Source organism: Phalacrocorax carbo, chromosome 3, assembly GCF_963921805.1.
Source record: "Phalacrocorax carbo chromosome 3, bPhaCar2.1, whole genome shotgun sequence".
Classification (NCBI taxonomy): Eukaryota; Metazoa; Chordata; class Aves; order Suliformes; family Phalacrocoracidae; genus Phalacrocorax; species Phalacrocorax carbo.
The window spans coordinates 122,601,654-122,622,179 of NC_087515.1; the positions used below are offsets into that span (position 1 = coordinate 122,601,654).

The 20,526-nt window shown below is 41.7% G+C and overlaps 1 protein-coding gene across 2 annotated transcripts in view; it reads right to left on the reverse strand.

Annotated features, from left to right (window-relative positions):
• The window catches only part of CD2AP (CD2 associated protein), an 84,806-nt gene that overhangs the window by 56,527 nt on the left and 7,753 nt on the right, over positions 1-20,526 (reverse strand). For both annotated transcript variants that reach the window (XR_010372380.1, XM_064448166.1), the window contains exon 2: positions 4,500-4,660. Coding sequence is in view for 1 of the 2 variants with exons in the window: in XM_064448166.1 (XP_064304236.1) it covers positions 4,500-4,660 (161 nt within the window). In the remaining variant the exon portion in view is untranslated. The remainder of the gene's footprint in view (positions 1-4,499; positions 4,661-20,526) is intronic.

Here is a 20,526-nt window from a genome sequence, read left to right on the forward strand (position 1 = left end):
CTACTTGTTTTCAGCTATGCAGTACAGTCTCCACAAGCTTCTCCCCCACCCTTGTGCTCTGGTTTCAGGACTGCTTTTGGACATCCCACCCCCTGACTTCCCTCCCAACCTTTACACTAACTCCTGCTCTCCATCCAATGCAGTGACACTGTCACACCAGTGTCTGAGGATGCTTTATGGGGTTCCCCTTAACTGAGTCTTCCCGTTCTCTTTCTTGTAATGCAAAACAATGCAGGTGGAAGTCAGAGCCAAGAACTTTTGGGACAGACCATCTCAGACTGCTGGTTAACCCGCTGAGTGATGACCTTGCAGAAAATGCCCAGGTCTAGGAACCAGGCACCACCAAGCTCTGATCCTTCCTCAGAGCCAAAAAGTTTGGGTAGAAGCTAAAAACAAACCTAACCAAAAAGTTACCAGCAGATGTTATAAGGTACCAGCCATCAGCATCACATCAGTATCCACAGGAAGCTTCTATACATTCCCTTCTGCATATGAGTATTTCAAAGTCATATAGAGCTTAGCTCACCTACTGGTCTGTACAACAAAATAACCCATTTGAAAATGCATCAGCTTCCTTTGCTGCACTTCTGACAGTGGAGACCCAATCGCTATTACGACAGAAAACATAAACCCACTACCACTACATAAAACTATTTTACAATGTTTAGAAGACTTGAGGAAAAAAAGGAAGACATAATCCAAAAGCCATTTCCTGCACGACTGTAACAACTCAAAATGAAGTTGAAAGCACTTGTTCATACTTCAAGCAGAAAAGATGCATTGTCAAAGCGTAGAAAAGTCAAAGTACAAGGAGTGGTGTAAAATGTCAGTAAATCCTACATATTAGCAGAGCCCAGAAGGAGGGAACAGAAGGGGACTGATCTGCTTTAGCAGTGACAATACAATCGAATCTGGGGCATCCAACACATCCAGGCTGCACACAGCCATAATCCTCCTGTCAACATTTTTTGGTTGTCCTTCAAACAGGCAAGAAGCAGCTGCACGCTGCCTGGCAGCCACGTTGGCAGCTGCCACCAAGGGAGCAAGCTCTTTTCCTGCCCTCGGACAGGATGAAGAAGAGGCAAACTAACAAAACAAGCAAGAACCAAACTAGCTGGAATTCGCACCTCCCCTCCAATTCTCCTGCAGCTGCTGGATGAAAATCAAGGGCTTCTTTAAAAGAACTCATTTGTCTTCTCTAAAAACACCTCACATTTGAAAAAGAAAACATGTCCATCTTCACCCAATTTAATCTGTCATATATTTATTATGTTTTTAAGTATTTTACACATGAAGAGGCTATGCAAATCTAGTGGATAACATGCACTTTCAGCTTGAAATGCTAATCTTTTTCAGATCAGCACCGGTTAAAATTTACCATTCAAATTCTGCATTGAGGGGTTATACCCTGGCCTCAGTTCAATTCTTAACAGAGCAGCAAACACCACAAAAACCCAAAATTTATCCATATAATTAGTTCAGGCCAGATCCCTATCTAATGCATGAAATTACACTCATAACAGCAGAATAAAAAGATCCTTTCAGGAAGGAATGAATACTCAAGTACAGTCCCAGAATTTTGCATCCAAACATGTAAAACCTGGTGCAACCATCGGTCCTGTCCTCTGGTCACATTTCTACTGACCTGACCTGGGAGATCCACCCAATGCACCCAAGGTCCCCCCAGTCCTCTCACCCTGTGCCCTTCCAGCTGTTTCCTCCTCACTGTGTCGTTCAGGCTGTCAGCCTCCTTTCCCTTTCATGTGGATCATGAGAAGCTACCAATATTTGTCCCACTTCAACATCCTTCTTGTAAATACCCCTCCCCATCAACTTGCTACGCTTCTCTACTCTCAGCCCTACACCCCCTTGCAGGGGCTGTAAGGAGTCTCCTGCTCAGAGCAGAAAGGCACCCCTTCCCATAGGAAGCCCAGAGGGCACACAGGCCACCACCACCTCATTGAGCTCCTGGGTGAGGCAGCAAACAAATCAATTTCTCAAGGGACCTTCCTTGTTCACAAGGCCAAAGTACAGCCCTGCTTCAGTTTGTTTCCACCTCCCTCCTGCTGCTCGCCTAACACCATGCGGGTGTTAACGTTGCACCAGGACAAGCTGGAGCATTTCAGTTTAGCTGTTGAGGGTTGGTATTTGCAGTGGACCCATCATAGTAGCATTTGATAGATCCTGCGCTATCAACAACCTACTGCAGCAGCAAATGAGAACAGTTGGGCAAGAGGCAGGAAACCCCCACTTTTCAGCAACAGCTTTCCCAGAAATAGTCTCTCAAACTATCACTACCTGCAAATTAACTTTTAAGAGGAAACTATAATAAAATTGGCCACAAAGAAAACCATGACTTTCACTTCCCTAACAATTAATGCTTTCCTATCATCTCATCACTGCACAGTCTTCCAGCCTATGCATAACACCTTAAAGAAAGAGTTCCCAACATCAGCCTTATAACTGCACTGAACTCCAGCACCAAGGCGGCAAGTTATCCCGTTGTCATGAAACCAAGAGAGATCATTTTCTTCTACACAACTTCCTTCCCACTTCTCTAAATCCTTACGCCTTCTAGAAAACTGACTGTCCCCTATAATTTAGGATATCCGACCACACCATGCACACACTCAATAGCTGTACAGTTAAAAATACCCGGAGCTGAGATGCATAAAGATTTTTCAGGATGGAAATGACTTAAAACAAAACTTATAAAAGCTACAGCTGCAGAAGGGCAAGACACCCAAGAAGTTTAGTTTTTAACATAGAAACAAGCTACATCCAACCCCTCTTTGGTCTCAGTAGAAAGATGACACAAGAACCAGAGATGAGCCATGTCTGGTGCTTTCTTCCTATATGGCAAATGAGTGATAATTAAGTACATCAACACGGTAATGATCAAAACACCACTTAAGGTAAAATTAGTTTACTATTTAAGCAGGACTCAAAACCCAAAATGGATTCTGAACTAGACGACAAAGAACTTAGTGTTAGACAAGTGAAAGGCATTCCTTCAAACGTTTCCTTTGTAAAAGACCCTCTCCGACAACAACTGGATTATTCCCATCAGTTTTAAGAAGGTAGATACTTAAATCCCTCTGCAGTAAATCAAAACCAAGTCATTTTGCTTTTTCAGTAAGCTGAACAGAAAAGTTGTCAAATTTAATGTAAGCAAGTGTAGAGAAGTGTTTATAGCACTGGACAAATTTCCCCTTAGGTTCAACAATATGAAAATATCACAGTAAAATATATTAGATGATTCAGTTTTGCAAAGAACAAATAATTAATTTCACTTCAAGAGAGAGAAATATCTCTTTGATTACACTTTACAGAAGTTACACTAAGGAACAATGGAATTTACTAACAAGGTTAGAAAGCATAAAGCAGCAAAGCACAGCGTCTCCATAAGACTTGTGTAGTTTAGATGAGAAAACATCTACTTCTCAGCAGACTCCGAATTTTGGAAGTTACACATGGAGCAGCGTGCCTAGCTGCTTTGCAGACCTCTTCACTGTGACTAACTAATAAATAGGTAAATACTCATTATTACCTTTAGAAAATTTGCAGGGGAAACACGAAAAACATGGAAGGTGCAAACAAGGACTCCAATTAAAATTAGGACACAAACACATCTTAAATAAAAGGTTTGAGAAGCAATTCCTCACAGCAGAGGGCAACTAGCACAAGTCAGTCGCACAGCACTGAGCGAGACAGAGATGCCAAAGAGAATCATATTTAGAAAGACGATGACGAATCCAAAGACATGGCAGTGCTGCAGCCCAGTGGAACACTTACCTCACACCCTTCCCACCCGAGATATTTGCTGCTGGCAAATGACGACCCGGGTCAGGAAGCCAAACAAGCTGAAAGCCAACCTGATTTCATAGTTACCTTTCAGCTGGACACATTCCCTGCCCTGTCCTTTTGCACAGTCATGAAAAAGGCAGTGCCAGCAGCGGCGAGCCCAGGGTAAGGCAGAATTGCTCCTTCACACAAAGCAGCTTAACCCAAGCTGAAGCACCCACACAACCACAGCCTGAGGATGTAGTTTTTCATTATAGCTGAGCTGACTGAGCTATGACCCCAGTGTCCCAACTCTCCCATGACTTGATGTCTTTTGTAGGGGTAGGTCTGGGGCATTTTTTGTGGTTTTGTTGTTTGTTTTTTGTTTTTTTTTTTTTTTTTAATCGGTTCGTGTCACTAAAGCAGGTAACCATGGCTACAGACAACTGTTACTGCACTGAGGCAGTAGGGAAGAGACAGAACATACAGTGGAAGGGTACAGACCAAAAGAAATGCTGAAGTGAATAAAACCAGACAGCAGTACTTAAACAAAAAAGGCCTTCAAAAGCACACTAAACAATATTAATAATCTCAAAAGTATTTGAGTTTAAAAAAACATCATCTTGTTACAAATACTGATGTGTATTCTAACCTTTTCAATAATCACCAGCCTGCTGTACAATCACAGTAAAACCAGGTCAATGCAGAAAACTCACCTTCACAAAATTGTCAGGGAACATGCCCCTTTTGCCATTTAGCTCCCCTTCTAACCATCCTTCTTCTTCCAGTTTTTTCACATTCCTGATGATTTCCCCGACTCGGATCGTTAACTCATCATCATGCACTGCATCATAGTCATATTCCACAATATAGTCCACTAAAGAAAAAAAAAAGAAAAACAAAAAACCCACAGTGAATGGAACTTAGACATGGAAATGCAACTTGAAAGCCATGGATGTACAAAAAGGCAGTCTTAATGACAAATGCTAAGAACAAGCATTCCCCTTACAGCAACACTGATTTGTGAACTGTAATGTTCCTGGCAATTGGCCATTTTGGAGAGGGGAAAAAACTGGACAGTCACCTATTAGAATGAAGTAAATATAAGAATATGACACCAGGTCATATTTTCTTAGTGATGGGTAGATTTCTGTGCCCGTGTCGTGGAAAGGATTGCTAGCAGTGTTTTATTCTGCCCCCCACCCCACCCAGTCCCAGCCCAAGATTCACCAATTATGAATCGCTGCCCCCAGGGCAAGCGTTTGTTACTCAGCACATATGTGGGGCCAAGGAGGGAGAAAGGTTCAAATTGTGCATGTATGGTATATACGTGCAATGCTTTGTTAATTATTATACTTGCATCTGCTATTGTATCAGCAAAAAATTGGTTGCTGCAAACAATGTTTTTGCAGGTTTGATCCAAGAAACATAACACAGCCAGAAGGTGTACAATTTACAATATCATACAAACTTAATTTGCACAGACATGTAAAAGGCACCCTCCTTCAGGTTTATCTGGTTTTGTCTGAAGAAGAACAAGCAAGCGAGCTTTAATTTTGATAGAATTAAGCTTACTCAGAGGAGCATAGCAGTGTATTTACATACTTGTCCATCTGTTGCACAAGATCCATGAGTGTTGCTTACTGACAGCTTAAGGCTTGTTTGGCAATAAAACTCATTTGTTTATCAAGGAATTCTGTTTATGCCAGAAATTTTTACAAAACTGCAGCAATTAGATAATCTTCCCTCTCACTCAAATCCAGTCAGGAGACCCAGGCACTACCAAATGTAACACTGTTGTCACCGAAACCTCCCTCCCTTCTGCAGATCACAACAAACACCCACAAAGGCGAGAGCACAACAGGATTAGAAGACGGAAATCCTGAACGGTTGTAAAAGTTTTGGGTTTTCTTTCCATATTACTCCTTATTCTATCAGTGCATGATAATATACAAAAATTAATTTGCAAATTAAGGAGTCAAATGGGAGAAAGTATTTTTTCCCTGCTATTGAACTTACAGCTCCATTAAATCAATGGATAATTCTGATCTGTGGACAGTTTTGATCAAAAATGCTGCTGCACCCATGTTGCAACGTAGCCTTTATCCCTCTGCTGCCTATAGATGAAGTCAGAAAACCCACGGTAAAATACAGAACTACATGACGGTGCCACGAATACAAGAGAAGCTAAGCTGATGTGTCTGGCGAACTATTTACTGCATACACCCATTAACAAAGGAGCCAGCCGAATATAAACATGAAGGCTTAGGTTTGCCCTTTTTCCTTCAAGAAGAAAAATTTGTTTTCTTCATCATGAACAGAAGTCATCGCCAGAGTTATCTGCTCACCATACACCCTCTGGAACTCCAAACATACACTTTTTGTACTGTATACATTTATTTTTGCCAAATGTATTCTCTCAGCTTGCTTCAGGTCAACTATTTCCCCATTACTGCCTGCAGCAAGCATAGTAGTTTTGCTTCTGCACTGAATTGTTTTTTTGCGTGGCTGACATGAAATATGGCCCAACAGATAGGAAACGCTTGCAGCCACAGATCATAAAGACAACTGCCATTCATCACCTACAATCTGGAAATAAAAATGTCATCTTCCAACCAACTCGACCCAACCATTTTGGAAACCTACAAATGCATAAAAATATAAAAAAATATCCATGTAACATATTTCTCTCATTATAAACTCTGTTTTTAAGCACATTAGCAGGCACTGTATTTCAATATACACACTATAGGACAGTTTTATGAAGCTAAACATGGAAAATGGATCAGAATACTGTCAGTCATCATAAATGCTTACAGCATTGCAGACTACAACTCGAACTGCCAAACACCTGGCCCTTTTTCCACAGAAATAGTAGGTAATCATAGCCACACTATGTCAACATGAACTAATTATTCTGAAAGCTTCTTTATTCCCTTGGGGGAACATTTCTGTATTTGTGCTGGAAATGCACACCACATTCATTTTGGTCACCTTTCCAGACAGTAAAACATGCACTCAGTCATGCCAACAACTGAAGGAAGACCTCGACAACTTCCCAGTCATCATCCATGAGTCTGTGTTCCAAAGAGAAATAGCAGCAAATGAATATCAGCTTTTCATTTTTGAGATTTCCTCTTGTATTTGCCAGTGATTACTCAATACCACCCTCATTCTCACAGATACACATACGAAATGTATCTAAACACTGTTCTCTCACCTGAGAAGTGAGAAGTCATGGGGAATGTCAAGTTTCACCCCATAATTTTTTTTCATGTGATGACACAGAAACAGCAAGAAGCTACACATCTCTCTTCTACTTGGTCCTCAAAAGGAACTCTTACCAGTTCTGATTTTCAACATTAGCAAGTAGCAGTAGATGATCTGTCCGGGTAATTAGGATGGCAGAGCAACAGGCAAGAAACTATTCTACTGCCAAAACAGTGAAGATAAATAAGCCTCTGAACAGTCTTCAAGTATAATATTTACCCAAGCAAAAACAATGTTCAGTGGTGACAAAAAGTTTTTTTTAAGGAATCACCACTCCGTATAACAACAAGGAGGAGTCATTTCAGTCCACAGATTATACTTCTGAGTGCTTGAAGTAGTTCTGACTGCTTCTGTATTACGCTTCTGAATGCTTCAAGTTCTCACTTAAAAGCTTTACTCAAGAACATGTGATACTGAAGTCAGTCAGCAATAAGTTGGACTGCAGTAATATAAGTTGGTTGAAAGTTTCAAAACCCACAAAGTCTCACCTGGAAGAAAGCACAGCAGAACACCTCAGCAACACAAACTACCAAAAATATCCATCTTCCCCCCCCCTACTTTTTACACAGCTTTCTCAATTTCAAACCCAACTCAAATCAATTATTGCTAGCCTAAAAGGCCATAAAGACCAAGTTTTGGATGAAAAATAGTCTTCTCAGCCTTGAGCATGAACACTGTGAGGTCAACCTTACTTTTCTTGCACATCCAGCAGAACCAAGGCTCACCTGAGAGGGAGACAACATTCTCCTGAGTTTCCACAGGCAGCATGGGCTATCACAAACCACCTCCTACACTGTGTGCAAAGATGTCTTTATCCTAGATCTCTAACAAATAAGCAGCAATCTTGCTTCGGCAAGAATTCAAATATAAACACAAGACATCACCTGGCACATGCTTCCAATCAAGGAAAAACGAAGGGAAAAAAAAGCCAAATCAAAGTCAGGTTGATTAGGGTAATATAGAAAATAAATTTTAAGAGATCATAAGAACTGACGGAACAGATTTAGAAACACAGGACTGTGCTCAGTGCCCTGGTAACAGTCGAGGGGCTAGAAGCTCTGTTCAATGAAACATCAGAGGCAGCTGAGCCAGTGCTACCAAAAAACACCAGGGTGGTGACAGTGGGAATCAGCAAAGATGTATGAAGAGGAAATCATGCCTGGCCAACCTGACAGCCTTCCACAATGAAATGACTACTTCACTGGATGATGGAAAAGCAGGGGACACTGTCTCCGATAACACCCTCATGCACAAACCGATGGAGTACAGGTCAGATGAGTGTATAGTGAAATGGACTGAAAACTGTCCAAAATGCCAGGCATATCAATGACACATCGTCCAGCTGGAGGAGAGTCACCAGTGCGGTGCCCCTGGAGTCAATGCTGAGTTGTTCAGTATCTTTATTAATGACCTGGAGGATGAGACTGAATGCACCCTCAGCAAGTCTGCAGATGATACAAAACATGGCTGACAGTCCAAAAGGGTGTGCTGCTATTCAGAAGGACCTCAACTGGCTGAGGAAATGGGCCAGCAGGAATCTCGTGAAGTTCAAAGGGAGATGCCAAGTCCTGCCCCTGGGGAGGAACAACCCTGTACACCAGTACAGGCTGTGAGCTGCTTGGCTGGAAAGCAGCTTGGCAGAGGAAGACCTGGTGGACACCAGGTTGACCTGAGCTACCCATGTACCCTTGCAGCAAAAGAAGGCCGACAGCATCTTGGGCTGCACTAGGAGGAGTACTGCCAGCAGGTGGAGGGAGGTCATCCTCCCCCTCTGTTCAGCCCTGGTGAGACCCATCTGGAGTGCTGGGTCCTCTTCTGGGCTCCCCAATAGAAGGCTGACATGAATACACTCAAGTAAGCCTAACAAAGGGCCATGAAGATGAATAAAGGACTGAAGTATCTTCATACGAAGAAAGGCTGAAAGAGCTGGGAGAAGGCTCAGGGAGATCTTACTGATAAGGATATGGAGAAGACTGAGCAGTGCCCAGTGAAAGAATGAGAGGCAGTGAACATATACTGAAACGGAACAAATTCTACTTAACCATATATACATATACACACACTCTGGAAGAGTGATCAAAAACTGAAACAGTTTGTCCTGAGGGGCTGTGTAGTCTCCTTAGAGATGCTCAAAACCCAGGTGGACGTGGTCCTGAGCAACCTGCTGTAGCTGACCCTGCTCTAAGCAGGAGTTGGACTAGACAATCTCCCAAAGTGCCTTCTAGCCTCAGCAATTCTGTGACTGATTTGAGCCAAAGATATATCTTAGTAGGCAGCTTTCTGTCATCCAGCCATGACAGCTTTCCAACATGATGAGAGAACTTCCCCAGATGGTGCTTTTTGAAGGTTTTGACCCATTTTCAGGGGCAGGGGATCAATTAAGTCAACAGTGCTAAGTAAAATAATATTGACTGGACATCTTTGGGGGAAGGCGGTTATAGCAGGCTTTATGGGATTGGTCTGTTCAGCGCTTGGTTTCAAGTAAGATGACAAACTGACTAATGAAACAATAAAACAGACCAAACACATCAAAGCCAGTCAGCCCCACCAACAACTACAGACTACATTGTTCCCCATGGCAAAGACCAAAAGTGTCCTATCTAACACTGCCTCTTCGACAAAATAGCTCACGCTGTTAGCCAACACAGCAACGCTGCCGGCCCAGGGCATTCAGGCACTGCTGGCACAGATGAACACTCTACTTCTCCAAAACTTACACAACTGGCTCTTCTGCCAACACCATTCCAGTGCCAAAGCAGAAGGCAAGCCTCCTGATAAGCATGGTCGCACAACACCCATCTTCACTGATTTCAAAAAAGGAAGTCTTCAGCTACTCAGACTCTTTCTGAAGTTGGCTATTATAGGTAGCTAAGGCCCTCTGGGAGCCCTACAAAAAAAAAAAATCCAAAAAAGAGTGGAAAATATTAAATTCTAGCATGCCTGTGTCTTGAACAGAAATAAACGAGCATCAGACAGTTATCCAGCAAAGAGCACAATTTCACATTCTCGGTACTTTGTTTAGGATATTACAATACTGTCAGAATCCAGTGACCTTTCTGTAGTAGCCAGAAAAGGACACAAACCAGATATAAAAGAAATCCCATGAAAAACACACTTAATAGCTTATAAAGTAAAAACAAATTGTGGGATAACTAAAATCCTTGCATGTAACTCTCAGGCTTATTCAGGAAGCCTTGCTGAAACTTGCAGCAGACCTGGAGGGACAGAGTCCAGCATCACACAGCAAGAGGAGCTTGAGTTGCATGCCATGCTCTATAAAGGTCTCTTCAGGAAGGTTTTAGGTCAATTCAGATTAAAAGTCATTTATTGGAACATGAACCCTGGAAAGTTGTGTGGCCTCCAGAACCGTCTTGCCAGCAGAACTGCAGTTACACTAGAAACTGAGATTTTGCTTTTCCAATTTATCATAACAAACAGTTGCTAGATGCCTGAAACAAACTTTATTAGTACTATTATTTCCAGTCGTACATCTGTCACAAAAAAATCCAAAGTTTAGTCTCCTATAAAACCAAGCTAACATTGTGGTCATTATGTATGAATACATATACAGAGTTAAAGGTATTTAGACATCAAGCTTACACTAGAGACAAAAGACAACAGAAAACACAATCTTATCCTTTTAACTATCATACTTTTCTTCACAGTTATCTCAGAATCAGGTGTTGGACTGAAGGAGAAGCTCCTTCCAATTGCCTTCCCCGAGAAACATGCCTACCATTTGTGAGATACAAGAGTTCTAGCTGTTTTAATAATAATACCATTGTATATGTTTGGCCACTGAAGACAGATCTTACCACTGAAAAAGCAGTTCAGGTGTTTAACTGTTGAACAATGAAAATACCTCCACAAGTATTAAACATAACTAGTGGTTATAAGAATTTTTTTTTCCCCACTTCAACACCACATAATTGCCTATTACCCTGACCTGAGTCACTGATGACAACCCATATGCTCAAATAAAGAGACCTGGTGGACTCCCCATTGCCTTTAGAATCCCAGCCTGTTTCCAAAACTGCATAAGTTCTGTCCTACGAAGCTCTCCCAGTAAGACACATGCACAAGGTGAACACTGGGGTTTGGCAACCAAGGCAAATCCCTCCTGGCCAAGAGCCTCCACTGCTCTGCAGCCAGGCTCCTCCTTCTGCGCTCAGCATCTCCTCCCGTGATTCACTCTCCTGTTTACACAAGGGCCATAATAAACAGTTCTCTAAAGATCAAAGTATTCTTTTGGGGTACAGATGTGGGTTTAGTCTTCGTCACACTGAGTACGGAAGCACCTCACGTTTCCCACTATTGGGGAAGCCACTCTGTCCACTGGTCTTGGGCAAAAAGGTACTTCCTTTCACACCCCAATAGCCATCAGGATAAGACACAGCCTAGGGACTGATCCTTGAACAGATGGAAACAGACAGTATTTCCTTCTTTCCTTCTCATGGTGCCCCAGACAGTTACATCGCTAATGGAAACTGTGAAACCTGCAAAGTTGTACTTCCAAGACAACTTAACCCAGGGGCGCTGACCCCATCCTCTCTTCTGTATGTATTCACATGGTCCCTTCCCCCTGCTCCACACTTCAGTTAGTACTTATTTATACTACTGGTGAATCAGATAAAGAGAAAACAGCCTGGGAAAAAAAAACTATTTAGTGTCAACTTTCTGCAAGTTTATTTCCCTAAGATGGCTCACTGCAGGGTCAGAGGAGCAGGATTGCACCAAACCCAACTTAGATCAAGATCTACATCGCTGTTACAGTCCAGACGAGGGGTATGCTTCCCAGTGAAGCTCCAAACTTCCTCATTTATCGTGCTTCAGTTCAAAATGTGGAACAGTTTCACTGAACCTAAATCAAAGGTCTGCAGCCCAGGAAGACTCCTAAACCATGCTAATTTTAATAGGAATTAAGTCCATGGGATGAGACTAGAACTAGGATGATATAAAAATGTCCAAAATATTCAGTATGAATGTCAGGTCTCTATTGCCAGCAGTCATCCCATGGATCCACTCATCTTGTCCATCACCACTTCCTGCTTTTCGTGTAGCCGAAATCTGCCATGAAACCACATCCTAACATAGCGCATAAACAATATGAGGCCACTGGATTCCTGCCAACTCTGATGGTAGGGATGTAGTTCCAAGCTATTAAGAAACTGAACAAGGGAAGAGAATATTTAACTAAACGGAGACCATGCAGTCTACACACATTTTACAGCACAGTTCACTGCAGCCTTCAATAAGTCAATAGGTTAAAGTGACACTATACAGAGCAGCAGACACTCAACCAAGCTGTGCCACGCAGAGCCATCACGTTCATACTCCACGTGGAGGACTTGCAAAACAGTTGCATCACAAGGACTACTGAAAGGGTCACAGCAAGATGCTCTACCTTCATAGTAGCTCAAAAGGAGATTGGCCGTCTCCTGTACAGCCCCGGAAATAGCAGTGACACATAGCAGATCCATTTCTACCTGTGCCTACTCCCAAGTGAGCCATACCAGTCATGCCAGCTCTGGTACTGGTAAACAGCTCTCTATCAAAGCAGTCATATTACTTCCTGCTCCTAAAGCTTTGATCCCCTACATGCCAGCTAAGCAAACTTCTGCTGCCACAAGGAAGGGAGAGGGCAGAGGAGGCACTCTGCAGTTTAAGATAATGCCAACCTCATATATTCAAATATTGACTTACAGTCTTGTTTTAAGCAAAGTACCCTGAGCCACCAGGATTCTTTCATTAGTTTGTAATAAAACAACATAATGCCAATGGAACTGAAAGATGTTCATGCTATTCTATATATATTTTCTTTTACATATACAGAATTAACTTCCAGTCTGCAGTAAACTGATTATTCTAGTAGTGGATTATTTCAAAGACACACACCCTAAGTCTGTAGAATTTACTAGCTCAGGTGCTGGGCAAACAAACATTGCTTTCAAGCAATAAAGTGACCTTCAATACAAAAATACAGACTGTTGGACACAAGCTGATTCTATGTAAAACCAGCTCAGCCGTGTCCACCCAAACTCTGGGAGCACCCCAAACACCCTGCTGCCACCCAGCAGGGACTCAGTTAGGATCCCAACAGGATTTGCTCCATCTGAAGCAACTGCCTTCATACTCGCTCCAACCCACCCACGTCTCATAAGGCTCATTAGGTTCGATGCAGCATTAGATGAGCCATGGCAAGCAGCCACCACGCTGCAGAGTCAGGCCAAATTCCCCACCGATCCCGCTTACCACATCTCCAGCATAAGAGCTGATCAGAGCACCATCCCCGCCTGAGCTCACATTCATGCAGCACTGTGCCGGGGCAGCTCAGACTTCCAGCCCCTCTCCTCTATCAGATTAAAAACCAAAAAATCTTATTCAAAGGGAATTTAAAAATCAAAGTCTTTCCCAAAGACCACAGCACTGGTTATCAAGAAAATGTATCATTCTTCTGGAATACAGTATATTTTTTCCATCACAAGTCACTACCATAAAGGTGCTGGATATGTGATGGCTTACAAGATCAGTTAGAAATTTTATGGGTACTCTAGAGTGCTAACAGTAAGGGTATTTTATGCTGTTATAAAGATAGCTTTGAGAAAAAAAAAGATTACATCAGAATAAACATACACTGGGGGTGGGGACCAAACCCACAGAAACAATACAACTTTCAAACACACTGTTTAAGTCTCACAATATCCAATATCACATATGGGTCTTTGCTTGCCCAAACTTCAGCATCATCAGCCTGGCTACTGTCAGCTTCCCATTTTGATTAAACACTATGAGCTCCAAGGGGAAAAAAGGATAGATATATATAAAAATATCATTGGAAGTGGTGTAGGAACAAGCTGGAATAAAAGGCAGTTCTGTTATTTTCCTAAAGTATGGCGTCCCACTGCATTTTATACTTTCTCATGACAATGGCAACCCTACTGCATCCTTTCAGGATATAAAGGGAGCTTACAAGAAAGATGGAGAGACACTTTTTACCAAGGTCTGTAGTGATAGGACAAGGGGCAGTAGTTTTAAACTGAGAGTAGATTTAGATAGGACATAAGGAAGAAATTCTTTATGATGAGGGTGGTGAGACATGGGAACAGGTTGCCCAGAGAAGCTGTGTTGAAGTGAAGTGTGAAGTGTTCAAGGCCAGGTTGGACGGGGCTCTGAGCAACCTGGTCTACTGGAAGGTGACCCTGCCCATGGCAGGAGGCTTGGACTGGATGATCTTTAAAGGCCCCTTCCTGCCCAAACCATTCTATGATTCAGACACAAAAATCTTTTAATGAGATTTTACGTAGCTGTTAGATAAACCATACAAATAAAAGAATGAATCAGTAACTGGCTTTAAATATTCTCTTTCAGAAGCACCCTATGGCTTTCACAGACTTGTGATCCACAAGATGTGTCAGATCTCTCATTAAAGTTTCTCACAGTTCTGATTTTAAATCTGCAGAGTTGCCTGTCAGCTGTAGAAGTTGGCCAAACTGAAATTAATTTCAGCTACTGAAACACTTCTCCGAAAAAAACCTTCCCACTGCTATGCCACTGACATCCCAATCACGAACTCTGACAGTATGATCCCCAGCCAGCTCCTGTTGCTGTCAAAGCCAGTGACAAGGCAACCTGAGTAAAGTTTTGCTTTTTACTTCTTTTTTTCTTCTTTCCACCCTGCAGTTTCTGCTATTTTTTTCTTACTCATTTTATAATTTACTCTCTGCTGCATCACCCTGTTCTAGCACAAATATTTTCTGCTTAGAGCAACAATCCTTCTACAGCAATAACTTGCCTAAAAAAAAAAAAAAAAAAAGGGAAATAAAAACAAAAATAGTCCACCCATGACACAGTTGAAAGCCAGGAGCCTTGGTTCTGTCAGCAGAGAACCGGTCCATCTGGAAGGCGCCCTGGATCCAGCTGGCATTTTTAGATTGGGCAAGTCAATGGTGCGTTCTCCAAGAAATGACTCACCACACATTATTAATAAAAGATTATGTCTAAGTTTACAGACCAGTAAGAATGGGTTAAGTAATAGGAAAATGAACAATTGAAAAGTGTGAAAAACAATGTACACTTTTCCTCCCAAACTATTTCAAGTAGTGAGAAACTCATTGCATTTTAACAGTAACCATCTCAAACACCAGCTTCTCAAGCTGGCTCCAGTACAATTAGCAAGATACTTTGTAAAGGAAATTAAACAGCATAGCAGAAATCCTGCCCAGCAGCCTGCCCTGAAGCATTAAGGATGCAAACCACGCATGCCTCACTTTCCTGCTCCAGGCTCTCATAATTTTCTAGAGTGCATTCTAGTGCTTACAACTGTGTATGACAGAACACAATTAAAAAAATTAAAAGTTTGACAATTTTCACTTCCCTAAAGCAAATCTTTTCCACACATACCCTCATAATTCTACAGTTGTATCCTGTAAATGATAAGTTATCATTACCAGCCATCTGGAAAAAAAAAAGCCATTCAGTGATACATTCCTCACTGCAAGTATATTAAAATGACTCTAGAAGAAGCATCCGATCACGTCTTCTCCAATATTATCAGAAATACTTGTCTTAAATTTGGTCACAAACTTAATAAATGCTAAAATAGTGGATATGCTTTTACTTCCTCACTTCTATGAGTAGGAACCGCCAGACTCCTCCCTCCATAGCAAGACAAGACATGAAATAGGAAGTATTAGAGTAAAATCCCTACCACCTACAGGTATTTGCTACTACCTTGTAAGGACAGAAGAGGTCAAAATGTTTCACCTGGGAAGTTACACTAAGCAGAAAGTGATGTTTTATGCTACTTGCTATTTCCTCCAATCTGAGTACAGGTCAGCAGCCTGGATGTGAGAGGTGACGCCTGCAGTAATGTCTTCACCAGCAAAGGTGAAAAATTGCTATTAAATTAATATGCATAGAAAAACAAAGATCTTGGAGGGCACAGGGGAGTGTACTTCACAAAAAGCAGACCGCATTTTCTTAAGTCATGACTCAGACACTGTTCCATGTATAGATTTACACCTCTTCCTCTGTTGCTTCCCTTAAGTTAATTTTATAACATCTATTTGGAAAAACATTCAAGGTGAGTCACAAAACATCAAATTACAAAATCTTCTAAAACAAAGCCATGCCAAAAGTCTCCAGAGGACAAAAAGATCATACCTCATTTAGATTTAGTTCAAATCCAAAGCACCAAATAAGCAGTAAAAGTACCACCGGGTCAACACCATATTTATAGGTTTTTCCCTTAAAAACCTCCACTAGATAATTAGCTCACAAAAATACATTTGAAGCTGAAGATTCTGTTGCTTATCTTAGTAAGAATTCTTTTTACGAAGTTATTGCCCACCCGCCTGCCCACCCACCCCCCAAAAAAAAAAAAATCTGTATTTAAAATTTGTAAAAGTCTCCTTCCTTCAGTATTAGGACCCCATGTTACTACAAAAGCTTCAGCTCCTCCTGCAGATTTTTTTCAGCACTCTTCCAGCCAAGAAGGGGAGTATAATCATAGCTCCAGGTTACAAATTCATGAGTTACAAAAACAAGAAAGTCTCTGAAAGCCTTTTTGGGTTTAAACCAAAGGAAAACTCCTTCCACACTCTAAAAAAAATATTAAAAAATTGCAAAAATGCTTTGATAGATGGCCTACGATTTGGCACATATCTAATTCAGAATGACAATTAGTAGCTCTGCAAACTTGGCAAGAATCTGGCTTTGAAATAAATTTACGGAAACTTAAAAGCATCATTTGGAGCAGGCACAAAGTGTGCCCTTCATCTTTAAAAACAGGCATGATGTAATAGTCTGAATGGTCCCAGGTCGGGATCTTGCAAAAACCACAAAATATGCTTAGCATTAAAACAGGGACAAGTGTTCCTATCTGACTTCATGCTGTCAGGACGGTCCATACTAATTATGACATTAATAAAGTTAATTTACTTCTTAGTGTGGACACTTCAGCCAATACAAGAAACTGAATTGATCATTAAAAAGCACAGATGGAAATCCTTATGCAATGGATTTTTACAAAAGCCAGTCAAAACCACAAATGCTCAAAGGCACCCTACAATCTCAGTCAGATAGTTTTAAAGGAGAAAATTGCTTTATTAGCTTAACTATGTTCTAAAAGTTAGAAGAGTGAGTCCTTTAAACATCCATTTGTAACCTGAATTTAGAAGGTTTTAAGCATATCTTACTGAGACCATGATTTCCACCTGCATGGCTTGCAATACTTCCAATCACAGAAAAACAAGGTTTGAAAGGACCTTCGAAGGTCACTTACTCCAAACTGGTCAGAGCAAGACTAACCTCAAAGTCAAATCAGGTCACTAAAGGCATTGTCCAGCTATATTTTCTAAGTCTTCAAAGGATGGAGATAAAACAGCCACCCTGGGCACCTTTTCTGGTATTCAATTCTCACAGCAATTTTTCCCCATCATATTCCATAAAAATAACTGTTGTCCTTACTTGCAGCCATTGATTTATATTGTTTCACTGTGCCTCCAAGAAGAGTATGGCTTCAGCCTCCTAACCACACTCAGCACTCTAGTTTGCTGGCATCCCCCTTGAATTTGAGGGGAAAGATATGCAAAACCAGACACGGTATTTTAGAGACAGCATCACGAGTGCGAGGTAGTGGGAAACAACCACTCCCCACGCCCTGCTAGCTACTTGCTGCCTGTGCCACCCGGCAGACAGCGAGGTTGTTCCCTCCTAGATGCTGGATTATGCATTTGCCTTTCTGGAACCCCAGGAGGTTCCTGTTGGCCCATTCCACCAGTTCTGCAGGACACCAAGCATCCGCCCCCTCAATTCACTGTGAGTTTTTTCAGGTACCTGAAGATAATCTCAAGGACTTGAAGAAACAAGGCTTGCATGAGTGCCCGCATAGGCCTATCCTCCACCTTCACTCCCAATAATTCTTCCCCTGTACACCCACTTGGTTGAAATATGCCAGAAGAGTAGTGTCTCAAAATAAAAAGCTGTACAATATTTTTTTTTGCAGAGTCAGCACTGAAGCTCCCAAATCACAGTCCTCCCTGAGGAAAAGGCTTCACTGCCCCAACACTCCTTTTAACCTGATGGTTGGCTAATCACCAAATATGCAGCTTGGAAGCAGATATAGCATGTGCTGTGTCTTGCACAGCTAATTGATAGTAACACAGACCGATCGGTATTTGAAGAATTTGGGGAGGGAGCAGAAGCATTATGGGAAGTTATGAAAAGCTGACTGGGGCAAGGGATACTGGTTGCTGCAGTCAGGAGACAGAGCACCCAAATGCAAGTTTGTAGAAAGCTAACCCACACCTCCACCATTCTTAACACATTTGTTTGAAGTAGCAGTTTGGATTCCAGAAACACAAAGGAAATCCTTTTGACTGTCCCCATGCATTTCACAACTACCAGGCACAGCCCTGGTGACCCAACTACACAAAAAGTAAACTCAAGAGTAGAGAAAAATCAGCAATATAACCCCAGCTTTTTAAAAAACATGGGTCAGGACCTGCCAGCTCAATCATTGCTCACAACTGCAAAAGCATGATACAGCAGCATACATGAAGATCCAACAACTCTGTCTTGATAGGAAATCAGCATGGTCTTCTTGCTGCATGGAGACGGCAGGCAGTGTCTTACTCTACTGACAGCACACCTCATGTTTTATAAACAGCTTTATTGTATCTGCTGTTCATCATGCCAGATGCTTCCTGTTGCTAGTTATCTACCAGGGCAGGTTTTCTTCTACTACCTACACATTATAAGCCATTTACATTACAATCCATACAGATGTATTATGATTCTCTCTCAGTAAGGATACAGCACTAAGACTGAAAAAGCCAACCCTCGTCCCACAAAATAAGCACCTAGCAAGAAGATGAACACATGAAAATCAGAAGAAACAATATTACAGACTCTCAGTTGTGCTTTTACTTGAGAAAAACCACACTGTTGATTCACACGCAGCCCTACAGCACGTACAGCTACAGGCAATGCCTTCAAGCTCTCCTCAAGCTGCAAAGGGTTGCATCTGAGAGGGTTTCTAATTTCACCACTTGCCTGTGCCACATCCTTACGCAGGTACTGGTGTGCAATAAAAGCAGATCCTGTTATACTTAGGCTTCTCATTAAAGCAATACATTAACATTTTCACATAAACTACCGCCTTTCATTTCACAGACAAACTCTCCTTCCCAGTGCTGAAGGACGAGGTACATTTTCGGTACCATGCGTAGTTTAGGTCAGGCAAACAAAGCACCATATTTGTTTTTCAAGAGCAAAACAGCACTGTTTATAATAGTTTATGCTTAATAAAAGGATTTTATTCTGCTCTTCGCACTCTTCTGAGAGATCTGCTGTCTCCTTATCTACCACACCTGTGACAGTATGGGATTAACGTATTTGCTTTTGTCCTTATGGCTACAGAAGACTTACTCCCCTCAGCACTTCCACTGCCCCAGTTTCAGAACGGCATCTCATTTCACCTGGCTTCAGAACAGCACTAACTCAGATAAACACAAAAAGAAGTGTTGTTTGGGACACTGAGGTTTCAAACAAACAGCCCACGGCCAACTCTTCAGATAGCCACCTGAAACTGCTGATATTCCCGGGCAGCTTGCAAATCTAGTTAAATTTGTGAAGTCGTGTAACTAAACTCTGAACAAGAGAATATTCTTCACTTAACCACTTAGGAAACAAACCAGATAGGCTCTGCTTTTCAGGAACACTTGCTTTAGTCATACAGTTTCTTACACCTAATCCAACAATCTGAGGATGAAGGAGTGACCCTGCATGCTCTCTCCCTACTCATTCCCATACCGCTGCCTCTTCCCTTGTGCTGGTCTCGCAGTCATGCTGCTCCAGGGTGTGCCGATTTAGTTTGCTGCCAAATCAGCCAGCTGGTTCTCTTCCAGTTGGATTCAACTCTGGCCAGTGTCTTGAGCTAGCTCATCCCATGGACACATGATCACTAAATCTGCCAAAAGGGAAGATTAAAGAATGCACTGATATCGCGTCATCCAGGGGACTGACCATATCAAGAAGTGATGGATCTAGCACTTCCCTTGGCAATTTCTTCCAGTAGTTAATAACTTCCCCAATAGAAACATTCAGATGCTAAAATGAGTACAAACAGCAGTATAATTTACCTTAAGTTTTAGGCAGGCTTATTCTAGTTAATTGTGCATTTACTGATTTATGACAGTACTAAATAAGCTAAACTCCAAAAAAGCAGTTAAGCGATGTGAATGTTAAACTCCAGCTCAGCTGCAGAAAATCAGGATACAGGAGGACAGAGGTACTGTTTTCTTTTTTTTTTAAATATTGTTCTTGGTCTTCTCAAAACATGCACATTACTGCAGACAACCAAAACCAAAATCCACAGAAATACAAAAAGCACCTCAGTTACAAGTTCTAGCTGCTTAGGAACTATTTTCTCTTTAAAGGTATTATTAAACCAATAAAAAAAAAAAAGAATGC